The following is a 22,335-nucleotide window of genomic DNA, read 5'->3' on the forward strand; positions in this document are numbered from 1 at the left end:
GATGTTGTTGTGGGGTCTTTTGTGACCTCTTGGATCAGTCATCAATGAGCTTTTGGGGTAATTTTGGTTGGCTACTCCTGGGAAGGTTCAGCACTGTTTAATGTTTTTGCCATTTGTGGATAACAACTCTCACTCTGGTTCGCTGGAGTCCCAATGCTTTGGAAATGTGTGTTTTGTTTTTTTTAACGTTTCACAGACTGACTGATCTGAATAACTTTGTCTCATTCCAGAATTTCTTTGGATCCCGGCATGATGTCTAGCTTTTGAGGATCTTTTGGTCTATTTCACTTTGTCAGGCAGGTCCTATTTAAGTGATTTCTTGATTGAGAACAGGTGTGGCAGTAATCAGGCCTGGGTGTGGCTAGCAAAATTGAACTCTGCTTCCCAAAGATGTGATAAACCAGTTATTTTTTAGGTGGTGGGCAATCACTTTTTCACACAGGCCTCTGTAGGTTTGGATTTTGTTTTTCCCTTAATAATAAAGACCTTCATTTATAAGGCTATGTGCACAAGTTGCAGATTAGGCTTAGGAATTTATGGTGCAGATTCTGCCTCTCCTGGCAGAAAACGCACCTGCAGATTTGTCGCGTTTTTTGTGCGGTTCCGCAGTGTTTTTTGTGCATTTTTGCTGTGGTTTTCTTGCGGATTTGCTGCGTTTTTTACCCCTGCGGTTTTCTATAATGGACGAGTACAAAAATGCTGCAGATTCACAAATGAGAAGTGACATGCTACTTCTTTTAAACCTCAGTGTTTCCGCAGCGGATTTTCCGCAAAGCGTGCACAGCATTTTTTTTTCTCATTGGTTTACATTGTACTGTAAATCAATTGCGGATCTGCAGCGTTTCTGCACTGCAAAAAACGCTGCGGATCCGCAGAGAATCCGCAACGTGTGCACATAGCCTAAATGTATTTTGTGATTACTTGTGTTATCTTTGTCTAATATTTACATTTGTTTGCTGATTTGAAACATTTAAGTGTGACACACATTCAAAAGAATAGGAAATCAGGAAGGGGGCAAACACTTTTTCACACAACTGTATATATGAGCTTCCCAATAACCCACAAAACATAGCTGTCACCACCAATAGTTTATACAGGCAGGACACCTGATACAGGTAGCGTATAGCTTCAGGGGTGCGGTTTATAGAGCAAAAGGAACAAAACTATTACACTGAATCTGTTTAATCCAAAAGTAGGCAGTGTTTATAAAGAACAGTATACACAGATGATACAAAATGGGAACAAAATAATGTAGTATATATAATTAGTAATTACATGTAATAAAAGGAATAACGAAAGAAAAGTACTAAACCTGTGTCACAGAAATGGCTCGGAGCTTAGCGGAGGGAAGCACTCCCTAGAGCTACGGACAGAACCACAGAGCGCTGTGTCTTCCAGAACTGACAAATGACAAAAACCCAAACTCTGATTTTATTAGATCAAGGTTATGCCCACATAACGCTCCTTGGAGAGCTCATGTGGGGAGCTGGTCGTGGGATTTGCTAGGTCTTTAGAAAATTATGAGATCCCCCAACTTTCAGGATATCGTTGCCCCTCGTGATCCCAGTTAGGAGACATTAATGTCATATTTCCTATCATGATGTTCGCTTTCCATAGATGGGAAACAGGGCATATAGTCATCTGTTGGTTCGATATTCATTTGGAGGTGCTAGGCCGGCCTCATAGTGATGTAAGTGAATGTGTTAAATGAATCACTTCATCATAGCGTTGAAAATATATCTTCCATAAATATCGGATCTATGCAGTCCCCAATATTCCTAGCTAGACACTGGCTCCAGAGTGTCTGAGATTTCCATGAACAGAGGAGGCGGCTGTACTTCTCTGCCTCTGAGTATACGAATCCTAGACTTGGTGGCTGGCTCTCAGTGCATACCCTGCTGTAATTACCTGTTCACAACAGGAGGTCCTAGTTCAATAGGGATTGCAGTGCGCTCTTTTATTCTCTTCCCCACTTATAATTAAGCCAATCCACAATGAGTCCCCTCTTGAGATGTCTCTTTGGATTTTACAATTACAATTTTTGACAAAGTGATATAACCGCGCACGCAAGTCTCATTCCTGGAGGCCTCTCTGGTCCCTCTCTCCATGTAGGGATGCTAGCCGAGCAGTTTGTCCCGGATGGTCCTCACATGCATCTGGTGAGTGGCGAGGAGCACGGCTGGGTGAAGCTTATGAACTGGCAGCACACCACCATGTACCTGTTCTACGGGCTCTCCGGAGTCGTGGACATCCTGACGTACTTCCCTCTGAATATTCCACGAGGCCTGGACCGCCTGTCCTTGGCTCTAGCTGTCTTCATTGAAGGTAAGAAATCAGACATTTATGGCATATTCTTCTGATCTGTCATATAGGACTAAGATGGGAATGTGACATTACAGTATCCCTCCAGAGCTGCTTGGACACAGCTTCTCATTGAAAGAATTTTCTGTATTTTCATGACTATGAAAATTGTACATTCACACTGAAAACATCAAAACTATGAATTAACACATGTGGAATTATATACTTAATTTCAGTTGTTTCACACTTTTTTGTTATGTCTTATATTCTAGGTTCTTCAAAGTAGCCACCTTTCGCTTTGATGACTGCTTTGCACACTCTTGGCATTCTCTTGATGAGCTTCAAGAGGTAGTCACCGGGAATGGTCTTCACTTCACAGGTGTGCCCTGTCAGGTTTAATGAGTGGGATTTCTTGCCTTATAAATGGGGTTGGGGCCATCAGTTGTGTTGTGCAGAAGTCTGGTGGATACACAGCTGATAGTCCTACTGAATAGACTGTTAGAATTTGTATTATGGCAAGAAAAAAGCAGCTAAGTAAAGAACAACGAGTGGCCATCATTACTTTAAGAAATGAAGGTCAGTCAGTCCGAAAAATTGGGCAAACTTTGAAAGTGTCCCCAAGTGCAGTTGCAAAAACCATCAAGCGCTACAAAGAAACTGTCTCACATGAGGACCGCCTCAGGAAAGGAAGACCAAGAGTCACCTCTGCTTCTGAGGATAAGTTTATCCGAGTCACCAGCCTCAGAAATCGCAGGTTAACAGCAGCTCAGATTAGAGACCAGGTCAATGCCGAGTTCTAGCAGCAGACACATCTCTACAACAACTGTTAAGAGGAGACTTTGTGCAGCAGGCCTTCATGGTAAAATAGCTGCTAGGAAACCACTGCTAAGGACAGGCAACAAGCAGAAGAGACTTATTTGGGCTAAAGAACACAAGGAATGGACATTAGACCAGTGGAAATCTGTGCTTTGGTCTGATGAGTCCAAATTTGAGATCTTTGGTTCCAACCACCGTGTCTTTGTGCGACGCAGAAAAGGTGAACGGATGGACTCTACATGCCTGGTTCCCACCGTGAAGCATGGAGGAGGAGGTGTGATGGTGTGGGGGGGGGGGGGGCTTTGCTGGTGACACTGTTGGGGATTTATTAAAAATTGAAGGCATACTGAACCAGCATGGCTACCGCAGCATCTTGCAGCGGCATGCTATTCCATCCGGTTTGCGTTTAGTTGGACCATCATTTATTCTCCAACAGGACAATGACCCCAAACACATCTCCAGGCTGTGTAAGGGCTATGTGACCAAGAAGTAGAGTGATGGGGGGCTACGCCAGATGACCTGGCCTCCACAGTCACCATACCTGAACCCAATCAAGATGGTTTGGGGTGAGCTGGACGCAAAGTGAAGGCAAAAGGGCCAACAAGTGCTAAGCATCTCTGGGAACTCCTTCAAGATTGTTGGAAAACCATTCCCGGTGACTACCTCTTGAAGCTCATCAAGAGAATGCCAAGAGTGTGCAAAGCAGTCATCAAAGCAACAGGTGGCTACTTTGAAGAACCTAGAATGTAAGACATAATTTCAGTTGTTTCACACTTTTTTTTTAAGTATATAATTCCACATGTGTTAATTCATAGTTTTGATGCCTTCAGTGTGAATGTACAATATTCATAGTCATGAAAATACATAAAAATCTTTAAATGAGAAGCTGTGTCCAAACTTCTGGTCTGTACTGCATCTAATATTAGGAGAAGCAGGAGCTGCGTGATGGGGGGACGTAGGAGCGGAGATTATAGGGCAGGGGTATGTAATATTAGAAGCGGGAGCTGCGTGATGGGGGGACGTAGGAGCGGAGATTATAGGGCAGGGGTATGTAATATTAGAAGCGGGAGCTGCGTGATGGGGGGACGTAGGAGCGGAGATTATAGGGCAGGGGTATGTAATATTAGAAGCGGGAGCTGCGTGATGGGGGGACGTAGGAGCGGAGATTATAGGGCAGGGGTATGTAATATTAGAAGCGGGAGCTGCGTGATGGGGGGACGTAGGAGCGGAGATTATAGGGCAGGGGTATGTAATATTAGAAGCAGGAGCTGCGTGATGGGGGGACGTAGGAGCTGAGATTATAGGGCAGGGGTATGTAATATTAGAAGCAGGAGCTGCGTGATGGGGGGACGTAGGAGCTGAGATTATAGGGCAGGGGTATGTAATAATAGGAGAAGCTGGAGCTGCGTGATGGGGGGACGTAGGACCGGAGATTATAGGGCAGGGGTATATAATATTAGGAGAAGCTGGAGCTGCGTGATGGGGGGACGTAGGACCGGAGATTATAGGGCAGGGGTATGTAATATTAGAAGCGGGAGCTGCGTGATGGGGGGACGTAGGAGCTGAGATTATAGGGCAGGGGTATATAATAATAGGAGAAGCGGGAGCTGCGTGATGGGGGGACATAGGACTGGAGATTATAGGGCAGGGGTATGTAATAATAGGAGAAGCTGGAGCTGCATGATGGGGGGACGTAGGACCTGAGATTATAGGGCAGGGGTATGTAATATTAGAAGCCGGAGCTGCATGATGGGGGGACGTAGGACAGGAGATTATAGGGCAGGGGTATGTAATATTAGAAGCCGGAGCTGCGTGATGGGGGGACGTAGGACTGGAGATTATAGGGCAGGGGTATATAATAATAGGAGAAGCGGGAGCTGCATGATGGGGGGACGTAGGAGCTGAGATTATAGGGCAGGGGTATGTAATATTAGAAGCAGGAGCTGCGTGATGGGGGGACGTAGGACTGGAGATTATAGGGCAGGGGTATGTAATAATAGGAGAAGCTGGAGCTGCATGATGGGGGGACGTAGGACCTGAGATTATAGGGCAGGGGTATGTAATATTAGAAGCCGGAGCTGCATGATCGGGGGACGTAGGACAGGAGATTATAGGGCAGGGGTATGTAATAATAGGAGAAGCGGGAGCTGCATGATGGGGGGACGTAGGACCTGAGATTATAGGGCAGGGGTATGTAATAATAGGAGAAGCGGGAGCTGTGTGATGGGGGGACGTAGGACCGGAGATTATAGGGCAGGGGTATGTAATATTAGGAGAAGCTGGAGCTGCATGATGGGGGGACGTAGGACCGGAGATTATAGGGCAGGGGTATATAATAATAGGAGAAGCGGGAGCTGCATGATGGGGGGACGTAGGACCTGAGATTATAGGGCAGGGGTATGTAATATTAGAAGCCGGAGCTGCGTGATGGGGGGACGTAGGACCTGAGATTATAGAGCAGGGGTATGTAATATTAGGAGAAGCGGGAGCTGCGTGATGGGGGGACGTAGGACCGGAGATTATAGGGCAGGGGTATGTAATATTAGGAGAAGCTGGAGCTGCATGATGGGGGGACGTAGGACCGGAGATTATAGGGCAGGGGTATGTAATATTAGAAGCGGGAGCTGCGTGATGGGGGGACGTAGGACCGGAGATTATAGGGCAGGGGTATGTAATATTAGAAGCCGGAGCTGCGTGATGGGGGGACGTAGGACCTGAGATTATAGAGCAGGGGTATGTAATATTAGGAGAAGCGGGAGCTGCGTGATGGGGGGACGTAGGACCGGAGATTATAGGGCAGGGGTATGTAATATTAGGAGAAGCTGGAGCTGCATGATGGGGGGACGTAGGAGCTGAGATTATAGGGCAGGGGTATGTAATATTAGAAGTGGGAGCTGCATGATGGGGGGACGTAGGACTGGAGATTATAGGGCAGGGGTATGTAATATTAGGAGAAGCCGGAGCTGCGTGATGGGGGGACGTAGGAGCGGAGATTATAGGGCAGGGGTATGTAATAGTAGAAGCGGGAGCTGCGTGATGGGGGGACGTAGGACCGGAGATTATAGGTCAGGGGTATGTAATATTAGAAGCGGGAGCTGTGTGATGGGGGGACGTAGGAGCTGAGATTATAGGGCAGGGGTATGTAATATTAGAAGTGGGAGGTGCATGATGGGGGGACGTAGGAGCGGAGATTATAGGGCAGGGGTATGTAATATTAGAAGCAGGAGCTGCGTGATGGGGGGACGTAGGACCGGAGATTATAGGGCAGGGGTATGTAATATTAGAAGCAGGAGCTGCATGATGGGGGGACGTAGGACCTGAGATTATAGGACAGGGGTATGTAATATTAGAAGCAGGAGCTGCGTGATGGGGGGACGTAGGACCGGAGATTATAGGGCAGGGGTATGTAATAATAGGAGAAGCGGGAGCTGCGTGATGGGGGGACGTAGGACCGGAGATTATAGGGCAGGGGTATGTAATATTAGAAGCAGGAGCTGCGTGATGGGGGGACGTAGGACCGGAGATTATAGGGCAGGGGTATGTAATATTAGAAGCCGGAGCTGCATGATGGGGGGACGTAGGACCTGAGATTATAGGGCAGGGGTATGTAATATTAGAAGCCGGAGCTGCATGATGGGGGGACGTAGGACCGGAGATTATAGGGCAGGGGTATATAATATTAGAAGCGGGAGCTGCGTGATGGGGGGACGTAGGAGCTGAGATTATAGGGCAGGGGTATTTAATATTAGGAGAAGCTGGAGCTGCGTGATGGGGGGACGTAGGACCGGAGATTATAGGGCAGGGGTATGTAATATTAGAAGCAGGAGCTGCGTGATGGGGGGACGTAGGACCGGAGATTATAGGGCAGGGGTATGTAATATTAGAAGCGGGAGCTGCGTGATGGGGGGACGTAGGACCTGAGATTATAGGGCAGGGGTATGTAATATTAGAAGCGGGAGCTGCGTGATGGGGGGACGTAGGACCGGAGATTATAGGGCAGGGGTATGTAATATTAGAAGCGGGAGCTGCGTGATGGGGGGACGTAGGACCGGAGATTATAGGGCAGGGGTATGTAATATTAGGAGAAGCAGGAGCTGCGTGATGGGGGACGTAGGACCGGAGATTATAGGGCAGGGGTATGTAATATTAGAAGCGGGAGCTGCGTGATGGGGGGACGTAGGACCGGAGATTATAGAGCAGGGGTATGTAATATCAGGAGAAGCAGGAGCTGCGTGATGGGGGGACGTAGGACCTGAGATTATAGAGCAGGGGTATATAATAATAGGAGAAGCGGGAGCTGCATGATGGGGGGACGTAGGACCGGAGATTATAGGGCAGGGGTATGTAATATCAGGAGAAGCGGGAGCTGCGTGATGGGGGGACGTAGGAGCTGAGATTATAGGGCAGGGGTATTTAATATTAGGAGAAGCTGGAGCTGCGTGATGGGGGGACGTAGGACCGGAGATTATAGAGCAGGGGTATGTAATATTAGAAGCGGGAGCTGCGTGATGGGGGGACGTAGGACCGGAGATTATAGGGCAGGGGTATGTAATATTAGAAGCCGGAGCTGCATGATGGGGGGACGTAGGAGCTGAGATTATAGGGCAGGGGTATTTAATATTAGGAGAAGCTGGAGCTGCATGATGGGGGGACGTAGGACCGGAGATTATAGAGCAGGGGTATGTAATATTAGAAGCGGGAGCTGCGTGATGGGGGGACGTAGGACCGGAGATTATAGAGCAGGGGTATGTAATATTAGAAGCGGGAGCTGCGTGATGGGGGGACGTAGGACCGGAGATTATAGGGCAGGGGTATGTAATATTAGAAGCCGGAGCTGCATGATGGGGGGACGTAGGAGCTGAGATTATAGGGCAGGGGTATTTAATATTAGGAGAAGCTGGAGCTGCGTGATGGGGGGACGTAGGACCGGAGATTATAGAGCAGGGGTATGTAATATTAGAAGCGGGAGCTGCGTGATGGGGGGACGTAGGACCGGAGATTATAGGGCAGGGGTATGTAATATTAGAAGCCGGAGCTGCATGATGGGGGGACGTAGGACCTGAGATTATAGGGCAGGGGTATGTAATATTAGAAGCCGGAGCTGCGTGATGGGGGACGTAGGACCGGAGATTATAGGGCAGGGGTATGTAATATTAGAAGCAGGAGCTGCGTGATGGGGGGACGTAGGACCGGAGATTATAGGGCAGGGGTATGTAATATTAGAAGCGGGAGCTGCGTGATGGGGGGACGTAGGACCGGAGATTATAGGGCAGGGGTATGTAATATTAGAAGCGGGAGCTGCGTGATGGGGGGACGTAGGACCGGAGATTATAGGGCAGGGGTATGTAATATTAGAAGCGGGAGCTGCATGATGGGGGGACGTAGGACCTGAGATTATAGGGCAGGGGTATGTAATATTAGAAGCAGGAGCTGCGTGATGGGGGGACGTAGGACCGGAGATTATAGGGCAGGGGTATGTAATATTAGAAGCAGGAGCTGCGTGATGGGGGACGTAGGACCGGAGATTATAGGGCAGGGGTATGTAATATCAGGAGAAGCGGGAGCTGCATGATGGGGGGACGTAGGACCGGAGATTATAGGGCAGGGGTATGTAATAATAGGAGAAGCGGGAGCTGCGTGATGGGGGGACGTAGGACCGGAGATTATAGGGCAGGGGTATGTAATATTAGAAGCGGGAGCTGCATGATGGGGGGACGTAGGACCGGAGATTATAGGGCAGGGGTATGTAATATCAGGAGAAGCGGGAGCTGCATGATGGGGGGACGTAGGACCGGAGATTATAGGGCAGGGGTATGTAATAATAGGAGAAGCGGGAGCTGCGTGATGGGGGGACGTAGGACCGGAGATTATAGGGCAGGGGTATGTAATATTAGAAGCAGGAGCTGCGTGATGGGGGGACGTAGGACCGGAGATTATAGGGCAGGGGTATGTAATATTAGAAGCAGGAGCTGCGTGATGGGGGGACGTAGGACCGGAGATTATAGGGCAGGGGTATGTAATATTAGAAGCAGGAGCTGTGTGATGGGGGGACGTAGGACCGGAGATTATAGGGCAGGGGTATATAATAATAGGAGAAGCGGGAGCTGCATGATGGGGGACGTAGGACCGGAGATTATAGGGCAGGGGTATGTAATATTAGGAGAAGCGGGAGCTGCGTGATGGGGGACGTAGGACCGGAGATTATAGGGCAGGGGTATGTAATAATAGGAGAAGCGGGAGCTGTGTGATGGGGGGACGTAGGACCTGAGATTATAGGGCAGGGGTATGTAATATTAGAAGCGGGAGCTGCGTGATGGGGGGACGTAGGAGCGGAGATTATAGGGCAGGGGTATGTAATATTAGAAGCAGGAGCTGCGTGATGGGGGGACGTAGGACCTGAGATTATAGGGCAGGGGTATATAATAATAGGAGAAGCGGGAGCTGCATGATGGGGGGACGTAGGAGCTGAGATTATAGGGCAGGGGTATGTAATATTAGAAGCAGGAGCTGTGTGATGGGGGGACATAGGACCGGAGATTATAGGGCAGGGGTATATAATAATAGGAGAAGCGGGAGCTGCATGATGGGGGGACGTAGGACCGGAGATTATAGGGCAGGGGTATGTAATATTAGAAGCGGGAGCTGCGTGATGGGGGGACGTAGGAGCTGAGATTATAGGGCAGGGGTATGTAGTATTAGAAGTGGGAGGTGCATGATGGGGGGACGTAGGACCGGAGATTATAGGGCAGGGGTATGTAATATTAGGAGAAGCTGGAGCTGCATGATGGGGGGACGTAGGAGCTGAGATTATAGGGCAGGGGTATATAATATTAGAAGTGGGAGGTGCATGATGGGGGGACGTAGGACCTGAGATTATAGGGCAGGGGTATGTAATATTAGAAGTGGGAGGTGCATGATGGGGGGACGTAGGACCGGAGATTATAGGGCAGGGGTATGTAATATTAGGAGAAGCAGGAGCTGCGTGATGGGGGGACGTAGGACCGGAGATTATAGGGCAGGGGTATGTAATATTAGAAGCGGGAGCTGCGTGATGGGGGGACGTAGGACCTGAGATTATAGAGCAGGGGTATGTAATAGTAGAAGCGGGAGCTGCGTGATGGGGGGACGTAGGACCGGAGATTATAGGGCAGGGGTATGTAATAATAGGAGAAGCGGGAGCTGCGTGATGGGGGGACGTAGGACCGGAGATTATAGGGCAGGGGTATGTAATAATAGGAGAAGCGGGAGCTGTGTGATGGGGGGACGTAGGACCTGAGATTATAGGTCAGGGGTATGTAATATTAGAAGCGGGAGCTGTGTGATGGGGGGACGTAGGAGCTGAGATTATAGGGCAGGGGTATGTAATAATAGGAGAAGCGGGAGCTGCGTGATGGGGGGACGTAGGACCGGAGATTATAGGGCAGGGGTATATAACAATAGGAGAAGCGGGAGCTGCGTGATGGGGGGACGTAGGACCGGAGATTATAGGGCAGGGGTATGTAATATTAGAAGCCGGAGCTGCGTGATGGGGGGACGTAGGAGCTGAGATTATAGGGCAGGGGTATGTAATAATAGGAGAAGCGGGAGCTGCGTGATGGGGGGACGTAGGACTTGAGATTATAGGGCAGGGGTATGTAATAATAGGAGAAGCGGGAGCTGTGTGATGGGGGGACGTAGGACCGGAGATTATAGGGCAGGGGTATATAATAATAGGAGAAGCGGGAGCTGCATGATGGGGGGACGTAGGAGCTGAGATTATAGGGCAGGGGTATGTAATAATAGGAGAAGCGGGAGCTGCGTGATGGGGGGGACGTAGGACCGGAGATTATAGGGCAGGGGTATGTAATATTAGAAGCCGGAGCTGCGTGATGGGGGGACGTAGGACCTGAGATTATAGGGCAGGGGTATGTAATATTAGAAGCGGGAGCTGCGTGATGGGGGGACGTTGGACCGGAGATTATAGGGCAGGGGTATATAATAATAGGAGAAGTGGGAGGTGCATGATGGGGGGACGTAGGAGCTGAGATTATAGGGCAGGGGTATGTAATAATAGGAGAAGCGGGAGCTGCGTGATGGGGGGACGTAGGACTGGAGATTATAGGGCAGGGGTATGTAATATTAGAAGCCGGAGCTGCGTGATGGGGGGACGTAGGACCGGAGATTATAGGGCAGGGGTATGTAATATTAGAAGCTGGAGCTGCGTGATGGGGGGGACGTAGGACCGGAGATTATAGGGCAGGGGTATGTAATATTAGAAGCTGGAGCTGCGTGATGGGGGGACGTAGGACCTGAGATTATAGGGCAGGGGTATGTAATAATAGGAGAAGCTGGAGCTGCGTGATGGGGGGACGTAGGACCGGAGATTATAGGGCAGGGGTATGTAATATTAGAAGCTGGAGCTGCGTGATGGGGGGACGTAGGACCTGAGATTATAGGGCAGGGGTATGTAATAATAGGAGAAGCTGGAGCTGCGTGATGGGGGGACGTAGGACCGGAGATTATAGGGCAGGGGTATGTAATATTAGAAGCGGGAGCTGCGTGATGGGGGACGTAGGAGCTGAGATTATAGGGCAGGGGTATGTAATAATAGGAGAAGCTGGAGCTGCGTGATGGGGGGACGTAGGACCGGAGATTATAGGGCAGGGGTATGTAGTATTAGGAGAAGCGGGAGCTGCGTGATGGGGGGACGTAGGAGCTGAGATTATAGAGCAGGGGTATATAATAATAGGAGAAGCGGGAGCTGCATGATGGGGGGACGTAGGACTTGAGATTATAGGGCAGGGGTATGTAATATTAGGAGAAGCGGGAGCTGTGTGATGGGGGGACGTAGGACCTGAGATTATAGGGCAGGGGTATATAATAATAGGAGAAGCGGGAGCTGCGTGATGGGGGGACGTAGGACCTGAGATTATAGGGCAGGGGTATGTAATATTAGAAGCCGGAGCTGCATGATGGGGGGACGTAGGACCGGAGATTATAGGGCAGGGGTATGTAATATTAGAAGCTGGAGCTTCGTGATGGGGGGACGTAGGACCTGAGATTATAGGGCAGGGGTATGTAATAATAGGAGAAGCTGGAGCTGCGTGATGGGGGGACGTAGGACCGGAGATTATAGGGCAGGGGTATGTAATATTAGAAGCGGGAGCTGCGTGATGGGGGACGTAGGAGCTGAGATTATAGGGCAGGGGTATGTAATAATAGGAGAAGCTGGAGCTGCGTGATGGGGGGACGTAGGACCGGAGATTATAGGGCAGGGGTATGTAGTATTAGGAGAAGCGGGAGCTGCGTGATGGGGGGACGTAGGAGCTGAGATTATAGAGCAGGGGTATATAATAATAGGAGAAGCGGGAGCTGCATGATGGGGGGACGTAGGACTTGAGATTATAGGGCAGGGGTATGTAATAATAGGAGAAGCGGGAGCTGCGTGATGGGGGGACGTAGGACCGGAGATTATAGGGCAGGGGTATGTAATATTAGAAGCCGGAGCTGCGTGATGGGGGGACGTAGGACCTGAGATTATAGGGCAGGGGTATGTAGTATTAGGAGAAGCGGGAGCTGTGTGATGGGGGGACGTAGGACCTGAGATTATAGGGCAGGGGTATATAATAATAGAAGCGGGAGCTGCGTGATGGGGGGACGTAGGACCTGAGATTATAGGGCAGGGGTATGTAGTATTAGGAGAAGCGGGAGCTGTGTGATGGGGGGACGTAGGACCGGAGATTATGTGGATGTGGAGGATTGTGGGGTCTGCGCTGTTCTGTATGAAGCTTTCTCTCCTAATCTGATATACTGCTGTAATTCACCAGTTATTTGCGGTGTTGGGTGACTGTGCTGCTCCTCTCCAGACGCCCAGGTACGACATTGTATTACGGTATGACTGACTTTCTTGCAGGCCTCCTCTTCTATTATCACGTCCACAACCGTCCACCTCTTGACCAGCACATTCACTCGCTGCTTCTCATCGCCGTGTTTGGAGGGTCTGTCGGGATTATGGTTGAAGTGTTCTTGAGGGACAACATCGTCCTGGAATTGCTCCGCTCCAGTCTGGCAATGCTGCAGGGATCCTGGTTCTGGCAGGTCGGTGACGTTTGTACCATCACACGATGCGCACGTTGTTGTGGATCCCGCCATGCTGCGCACGTTGTTGTGGATCCCGCCATGCTGCGCACGTTGTTGTGGATCCCGCCATGCTGCGCACGTTGTGGTGGATCCCGCCATGCTGCGCACGTTGTGGTGGATCCCGCCATGCTGCGCACGTTGTGGCGGATCCCGCCATGCTGCGCACGTTGTTGTGGATCCCGCCATGCTGCGCACGTGGCGGATCCCGCCATGCTGCGCACATTGTGGTGGATCCCGCCATGCTGCGCACGTTGTGGTGGATCCCGCCATGCTGCACACGTGGCGGATCCCGCCATTCTGCGCACGTTGTGGAGGATCCCGCCATGCTGCGCACGTTGTGGCGGATCCCGCCATGCTGCGCACGTTGTTGTTGATCCCGCCATTCTGCGCACGTTGTGGTGAATCCCGCCATGCTGCACACGTTGTGGCGGATCCCGCCATGCTGCACACGTTGTGACGGATCCCGCCATGCTGCACGCGTTGTGACGGATCCCGCCATGCTGCGCACGTTGTGACGGATCCTGCCATGCTGCACACGTTGTGACGGATCCCGCCATGCTGCACGCGTTGTTGTTGATCCCGCCACACTGCGCACGTTGTTGTTGATCCCGCCATGCTGCGCACGTTGTGGTGGATCCCGCCATGCTGCGCACGTTGTGGTGGATCCCGCCATGCTGCGCACGTTGTGGTGGATCCCGCCATGCTGCGCACGTTGTTGTGGATCCCGCCATGCTGCGCACGTTGTTGTTGATCCCGCCATGCTGCACACGTTGTGACGGATCCCGCCACGCTGCACGCGTTGTTGTTGATCCCGCCACACTGCGCACGTTGTGACGGATCCCGCCATGCTGCGCACGTTGTGACGGATCCCGCCATGCTGCACGCGTTGTTGTTGATCCCGCCATGCTGCACACGTTGTGACGGATCCCGCCATGCTGCACGCGTTGTTGATCCCGCCACGCTGCACACGTTGTGACGGATCCCGCCATGCTGGGCACGTTGTTGTTGATCCCGCCATGCTGCACACGTTGTGACGGATCCCGCCACGCTGCACGCGTTGTTGTTGATCCCGCCACACTGCGCACGTTGTGACGGATCCCGCCATGCTGCGCACGTTGTGACGGATCCCGCCATGCTGCACGCGTTGTTGTTGATCCCGCCATGCTGCACACGTTGTGACGGATCCCGCCATGCTGCACGCGTTGTTGATCCCGCCACGCTGCACACGTTGTGACGGATCCCGCCATGCTGGGCACGTTGTTGTTGATCCCGCCATGCTGCACACGTTGTGACGGATCCCGCCATGCTGCACGCGTTGTTGTTGATCCCGCCACACTGCGCACGTTGTGACGGATCCCGCCATGCTGCGCACGTTGTTGTTGATCCCGCCATGCTTCAGTCGCTTTGCTCTCCTTGCAGATTGCGTTTGTGCTGTACCCCCTTGGAGGAGCCCCTGAGTGGGACCAGAAGGACCACGACAATATCATGTTCATCACCATGTGCTTCTGCTGGCACTACGCCGTGTCCTGGATGATCATCGCCATTAATTATTCTGTGGTGTATTGGTAAGTGTGAGGGATTATTATGTTCCTATTATGTTCCTATTATTACTATCGCACTCCCATCATCTGTCCCAGGTGTCGCCACGTTATGGCCTTAGGACTCAGGTCAGTACTTTGCATCAGTATTTGTAAGCCAAAACAAAGAGCCGAAGAATGATGGAAAGATTTGCACGTCGTCGTCGTCTTCTGAATTCTTGAAAACAAACTTCTACATAGTAACATAGTAACATAGTTAGTAAGGCCGAAAAAAGACATTTGTCCATCCAGTTCAGCCTATATTCCATCATAATAAATCCCCAGATCTACGTCCTTCTACAGAACCTAATAATTGTATGATACAATATTGTTCTGCTCCAGGAAGACATCCAGGCCTCTCTTGAACCCCTCGACTGAGCTCGCCATCACCACCATCTGTAATCCAAACCCATCTGGGTTTGGATTACAAATGATGCAAAAGAAAAAGCTGAAAATATTATTGCGCACACGATCACCCCCATCATCTCTGTATGGAGGAGCTCACAATCTGGTTCTCCCATCTCTATCAAAAGGAATCACTCCCATCATCCTCGACCCTCATAAGCTTCCTACAAAATACCCTGCTATGCAGTGATCGAGAACCAGAGCCAATAAATCCAGCGGCAGCAGCGGATCCCAACAATCCTGGACGTTCGCACTGACACCATCCACAACTGGGAGGCGACGGATCACAACACAGAACCAGCGCGGTGGCGCATTCAGCTCAGGGCAGATTTTTTATGCATTTAAGAGAAACTAAGGGTATGTTCCCATGGTCGGCCCGTACATCCGCAGCGTCCAGATGTTACAGCATAGTGGATGGGATTTTATGAAGTCCCTGCGGACACGGACATGCGGCGCATCTTCCCAGACTGCAGCATGACAATTATCTAGGGGAGACGCTTAGTCTCCACAAGGTATCACTCGTACAATGCATTGGGGCGCGGTGATTCCATACAGTGCAATGAACACATGCGGAATCACTGGCGTTCAAAAGCCGGCAGAGGATATGTGCTGTATCCAAAGCGCTGCCGATAACGATTACTGACCCTGGGGATGGAGCCAAAAGGTTTTTTTTTTCCGCAATATTTTTGTGCCCTTTTAATAACAAGCCGATAGGTGGGGTCCATGTTAAGCTGAAGGTTTATATGCAGCCAGTTGGATCCCTTTGTTTGCTTTGTCCTGAGTCGGCGACGTCCACAGAACTGTGAAGAGCGCAGCTCCGGAGACCGGAGCACATAATTCCTGGCTGAGCGCACAAGTACTGAAGCAACAGAAGACATCGACCATGAGGCCATTGCCCTCCGCTGTGTCCGTACTCCGCTCTGAAGGGAGCCGTTCACCTCACGGGGGCACGGAGGGTTTCAGCAATCAGTGGGGGTCTCTGGATCACCCCAGAATTAAAGGTTTGATTCTTTGCGGGAATGCTCACACAGAGATTTCTTCTAAGAGGATTGTGGAGCGATTACTGATTGAAGCTTGCTATCCACAGGAAAACACGGCCATAGAGCATCTGGGGAAAAAATGGGATTTCTGCCAGAAAATGCTCAGAATTTTGTTTCTGCTTCCTATAATTCAGTGGCCAAAGTCCCACACAGAAAAGAGTGCACAAAGAAAACCCAAAACTTTTTTTTTTGGATCTCTGTCAGAAAACTCCTCAGCGATAGTTACATCTCTGCTCTTCCGTTCCACATTATCGGTGCGGCTCCAGTAAGGACCCTTGTTGGTAAAGAGAATGGCTGCCACCGGTCAGGATCATGGACCAGAGGCGGCCGAGTAGATGCAATATTCCTACACGCTTCATGGTGATCACACCACTTCCTCAGGACAGTCTATACACACACAGGCTGTTATTTAGGGCTCGTAGTCGCCTGCGAGACCCTCGGATGAGGCTCGCACGTAAATACCCGGCACTCAGGAGCGGAGCGTTCAGCGCATGTATTGCTACGCGGCCGCGCGCTTCGCTCCGAGTGCCGGGTATTGACGTGCGAGACTCATCCGAGGTTCTCGCAGGCGAGTTTGAGCCCTTATAGCGAGAAAGGCCCATGAAAACGCCCGCTATAAAAACCACCACACCCAATGGGCCGGAAATCAGGCAGAAACACGTGTATACATTGTAAAGCACACACAAAACAATTATAAAGACTAGATCACTTAAAAACATTGCTCAGACACTTAAAAGTAAATGCAAAAATAAAAAATTCTAATATTTTTCACATTTTTTAAAACCAAAGTTCTATAAAGGTAATTAAATGAATAGATGAATCTTGCAGAGTGCGCGACACCAAACCCGGTGATTCCTTGTTGTAAACTATTGAGCCGTGAGTGGATTTGATTTCATCACTCAGTGGTAGTTACACAAGATAATGGCAGATAAAGGATAATAGTAGATAAAAGAAGCTCCGAAGCTCTTTACACCGATTTACAGAAAGGAACGGTCAGTGTTCGGAGGAATAACAATCAGTGTGCGAACGCGGAGGGTGATCCCTATACACATCACATAGAAATAGATTCAGAATATTCCCAATAAATCAAAGACATTTTCTAAGAGTTGTCCATCCCCCGATTTATTTTTTTCCCATCACCTCCCCAAAATCCATAAGGATGCTGTTAGACCCCCTGAGACCCATAATTTCAGGGATAGGGTCTCTGACATGGAACCCTGCAAATTACGTGGATGTAGTGATGCCCCCTCATGTAGACCAACTCCACGGTTAATTGGGGGACTCCAGTCACTATGAAGGACATTCCATGGAGGAACACATTTGTTGTCAGTTCCATGGACGTATCCGTCCTCTGTTCCAGCATCCCACATGATTTGGGACTGGGGTCTTTAAAACGTTTATAAACATTGATCCGCGGTTGACACCGACACAAAAATAATTTTTGTCTGAAAATACACTCCACAATAATGTCTTTACTTTTCAAGATACCCTATACCTAGATATTCGGGACCGCGATGGGCTGGAAGGTGGTGCTGTACATGAGAAGGGGTTACATACAGGGTCCTAGATATCGTTTACAGTAAACAAACTGGTACAGAGGGGACAGGATGCACCCAATATTATTATTTACAAATGTTATACAGATGATTTATTCTTTATATATGACAATTCAAAGGAGGATGTGGGGTCCTTACTCAGGAACATTGAGGACAATACCTGGGGTTTGGGTTTCACTCCCGTAGTAAACCCTGACACAGTCAACTTCCTTGACCTCACTTTCTTCCATGACACTAAAAAAATTCACACAAGAACCGACTTTAAACCTGTGGATGTGAACAGTTATGTCCATTATCAAAGTAGATATTAGGCCATGTGCACACGTTCAGTATTTTTCGCGAAAAAAACGCTTACATATGCCTCCTATTATTTACAGTGTATTCCGCATTTCTAGTGCAAATGTTGCATTTTTTCCCGCGAAAAAAATTGCATTGCGGAAATAAAAGCAACATGTTCATTAAATTTGCAGAATTGCGGGGATTCCGCACACCTAGGAATGCATTGATCTGCTTACTTTCCGCATGGGGCTGTGCACACCATGCGGGAAGTAAGAAGATTATGTGCGGTTGGTACCCAGGGTGGAGGAGAGGAGACTTTCCTCCACGGACTGGGCACCATATAATTGGTAAAAAAAAATTTAAATAAAAAAGTCATATACTCGCCCTCTGATGGCCCCGGAGCCTTCCCGCCTCTCATCGGAGCATGCTGCCGCTTCCGTTCCTATAGATGCTCTGTGTGAAGGACCTGCGATGACGTCGCCATCTTGTGATTGGTCGCGCGACCGCTCATGTGACCGCGACGTCATCGAAGGTCCTGCACACACACACCATCTATAGGAACGGACGCCGCTGAGGAGATCGGCTGTCTGCAGGTGAGTATAACCATTTTTTTTATTATTTTTAAACATTCCATCTTTTACTATTGATGCTGCATAGGCCGCATCTATAGTAAAAAGTTGGTCACACTTGTCAAACACTATGTTTGTGTGACCAACCTGTCAGTCAGTTTTCCAAGCGATGCTACAGATCGCTTGGAAAACTTTAGCATTCTGCAAGCTAATTTCGCTTGCAAAATGCTAAAAAAAAACGCAAAAAAAAATGCGGATTTCTTGCAGAAAATGTCTGGTTTTCTTCAGGAAATTTCTGCAAGAAATCCTGACGTGTGCACATACCCTAATACCAAATGGTTGAGAAATATTCCGCTCAACCAATACAAAAGAATCAAGAGGAACTGTACATACATTTCATTAACCAATCCAAAGTTTTATCACCTAGATTTCTTGAAAGAACCCCCCCCCCAAAAAAAAAAAGATCAATAGAGCCTTCTCTGAAAGAAAAAGATTAGAACGGACAGACTTAATCTCTAAAAAAACCAAAGAAAAAAAGATCAGCATCTGATACTTGGTTTAACTTCAATTTTATTACCATTTTTGCAGCCCAGAACAAGAGAATTCGCCTGTTTCTGAAAAAACATTGGGGCATACTTCTTAATGCTCCTGTATTGGGGAAGCTTCTTCCCAGTAATCCTCTAATAACTAGAGATGAGTGAATGTGCTCAGGTTCCCTCGCATTCGGCAAGCTATAGCGCTACAAAGGAGACCCGGCTACCTGGATCCCTCCGGCCGATCAGCTGCATGTGTGAGGAGCGAGTGGACTCGTTGCTCGGGTGGTCTCCGCCTATTTGTAAGTGTTCGGAGATTTAGTTTTTGTTGATTCAGCTGCTTGATTTACAGCTACTAGCCAGCCTGAGTACATGTGGGGGTTGCCTGGTTGCTAAGGAATCCCCACATGTACTCAGGCTGTCTTGTAGTCACAAATCATCTAGCTGTGGCAAGGATCTCCGAGCAGTCACAAATACTGGGAGACACCCGAGCAACGAGTACACTCGCTCATCACTAATGGAGAGCCCAACACACAGGAAGCCGAGGTTCCTCTGCAGCTTGCCGAATAAGAGGGAACCCGAGCAAATTTGCTCATCTCTACTGCTAACCTTCTGAAGAGCCCCGACATTAAAAAACATGTTGGCCCCAAGCCGGCTAAAGAAGAGGATTCTAATCCCTCTATAAAAAGCTCAGACAAGGCTCCTATAGATGCGGCATCCCGAGATGCCTGTGCTCCAGCATCATTCAGAACACGAAAACGTTTCCATCAGACAGGAGGCATTATGCGATAAATCACAATAGGATCTTCTTCAGGGTGATCCCTACTGACCATGTGCCCCATGATTCCCCAATCGGGTCCAGACTCATAACAAGAAGGAGATCTCTGTGGATTTACAGACTGACCACTATAAATCCCCATGGACCCAACATCGGATTTATTTAGTTAGAGATCGATCGCTGGTTTCTGCTCTTCCTCTGTACAGCCAACCCCCCATTATATTCTGTGATGACTGTTACAGGTCTGATGAACATCTGCTCTTCTGGTGAACAGGATTCATCCCTTCCTTGTGTTTTCGGTTCTCCGTTTTCTTTCCAATCCCCGTTCTTTTCATTATTTTTGATCCACCTATTGCTATGTGATGTGTATAGGGATCACCCTCCGCGTTCGCACAGTAACTGTTATTCCTCCGAACACGGAACGTTCCTTTCTGTAAATTGGTGTAAGAGCTTCGGAGCTTCTTTTATCTTCGATTATCCCTTATCTGCCATTATCTTGTGTAACTACCACTGAGTGATGAAATCAAATCCACTCACGGCTCAATAGTTTACAACAAGGAATGACCGGGCTAACACCACAGGTCCAAGCACTCTTCCAGCTTCCAAAATTTATTCATTTAATTACCTTTTTATAACTTTAGTTTTAAGAAATTTGAAAAAAAAAAATTGAATTTCTTTTGGCATTTACTTTTAAGTGTCTGAGCCATGTTTTAAGTGATACAGTCACTACGCTTTGTTTTGTGTGTGCTTTACGATGTATACACGTTTGTCTGATTTCCCGCCCGTTGGGTGTGCTGGTTTTTTTGATAGCGGGCGTTTTCATGGGCCTCTCTCGCTATAAATGACAGACCCTGTATGTGTATAGACTATTCCTACGTGTTTTGTGGTGATCCCACCACTTCCTCGGGACAAAGTTTATTCTCTATTGCATCTACTTGGTCTCCTCTGGCCCATGATCCTGACAGGCGAGCAGCGCAGTCCGATGCCCCAATGTCTGTATCGCTCCGGGTCTTGCGGCAGCCGGCAGTGCTAAGTGCAGAGGTTGTGTCTCGCGCCCACAATCGGTGAATCTTCCCTTTATCTCGGATAAGACCCTCCGTGGTCTATATTCCTTTCTGACTCCAGTAATGGGAACTCCTTGTGTTTCAGGTGTATGAGAAGGAGACGTGTTCTGGGCGGAGATGTGACCATCGGCATCAGGAAGCTGAACTCCGGTAACCCCGGCGAGGCGCAGGCCGCTCTGCTCGCCGCCTCCGATGAGGACTGAGTGGAGGCTGATTCACAGGACTTCTCACCTGTGTGCGGACTGTTTCACCAGATCACAGTCTTATGGCACAATCCGCACATCTTCTAATCCGCAGCAGCAACATCGGAGGCATTCTGCGGCTCCTGGCCGCTGCTCTGCAGTGAAGGACCCTCCTACTCCAGCAGAGGGTGGACAATGCCCTGAGGCATCGTCTGCAGATTCTGGGCCCTGACATCAGGATGTAGAATAATTTATTGAACCGTTTCCAATGTCGGTTTTATAGAAGAACTTCACCTCCTGCAATGATTGGGGATACTGTGTATTTTTTTATTTTATTTTTTTTTAAGAAAATGCATGGCACCGCTGCAGACATGTTTATTAAATCCATGAGATTCTCTACCGGCAATCTCTTGTAGAATCAGGGCTCCAAAACAAATTGTCAAATAACCACTGTGAACCAAACACCAAGTTCATCATCTAAGTAACTCGTGTGGTTGTGTAAGAAAAGCAGCGTGTCTATTGCCCAGAGCGGACCCTCCACCATAGTCTACAGATCCCCACTACTGTGCTGAGGAGTCCGGAAGGGGTTTGGACACGCGCAAAACTGTGAAGAATCACAAAGAGCTTGTAGAAACATTGCAGATTATCTTAATCAAATGCGCCTTGCCAAGGTCACCAGGCACCATTGCACTCCAAAAGGAGGTCCGTCCCTTAGATTAGGCGAGGGGGGCCCATCCCTTATAGGGAACCTGTCACCTGAATTTGGCGGGACTGGTTTTGGGTCATATGGGCGGAGTTTTCAGTTGTTTGATTCACCCTTACCTTACCCGCTGGCTGCAATATTGGATTGAAGTTCATTCTCTCTCCTCCATAGTACACGCCTGCACAAGGCAAGATTGCTTTGCGCAGGCGTGTACTATGGAGGACAGAGAATGAACTTCAATCCAATATTGCAGCCAGCAAGCAGCCAGTGGGTAAGGAAAGGGTGAATCAAACACCCGAAAACTCCGCCCATATGACCCAAAACCAGTCCCGCCAAATTCAGGTGAAAGAGTCCCTTTAAGACTAGGAAAAGGAGGTCCGTCCCTTAGATTAGGCGAGGGGGGCCCATCCCTT

The 22,335-nt window shown here is 49.2% G+C and overlaps 1 protein-coding gene across 2 annotated transcripts in view; it reads left to right on the top strand.

Moving 5' to 3' along the window:
• TMEM45B (transmembrane protein 45B) overlaps positions 1–21,618 on the top strand; it is a 49,205-nt gene extending 27,587 nt beyond the window's left edge. For both annotated transcript variants that reach the window (XM_069742658.1, XM_069742659.1), the window contains exons 3-6: positions 2,113–2,325; positions 13,010–13,194; positions 14,656–14,801; positions 21,123–21,618. In XM_069742658.1, the coding sequence (XP_069598759.1) occupies positions 2,113–2,325; positions 13,010–13,194; positions 14,656–14,801; positions 21,123–21,240 (662 nt within the window). In that variant the 3' untranslated portion in view covers positions 21,241–21,618. The remainder of the gene's footprint in view (positions 1–2,112; positions 2,326–13,009; positions 13,195–14,655; positions 14,802–21,122) is intronic.
• The last annotated feature ends 717 nt before the right edge of the window (positions 21,619–22,335 follow it).

Source organism: Ranitomeya imitator, chromosome 10 (assembly GCF_032444005.1).
Source record: "Ranitomeya imitator isolate aRanImi1 chromosome 10, aRanImi1.pri, whole genome shotgun sequence".
NCBI classification, from domain to species: Eukaryota; Metazoa; Chordata; class Amphibia; order Anura; family Dendrobatidae; genus Ranitomeya; species Ranitomeya imitator.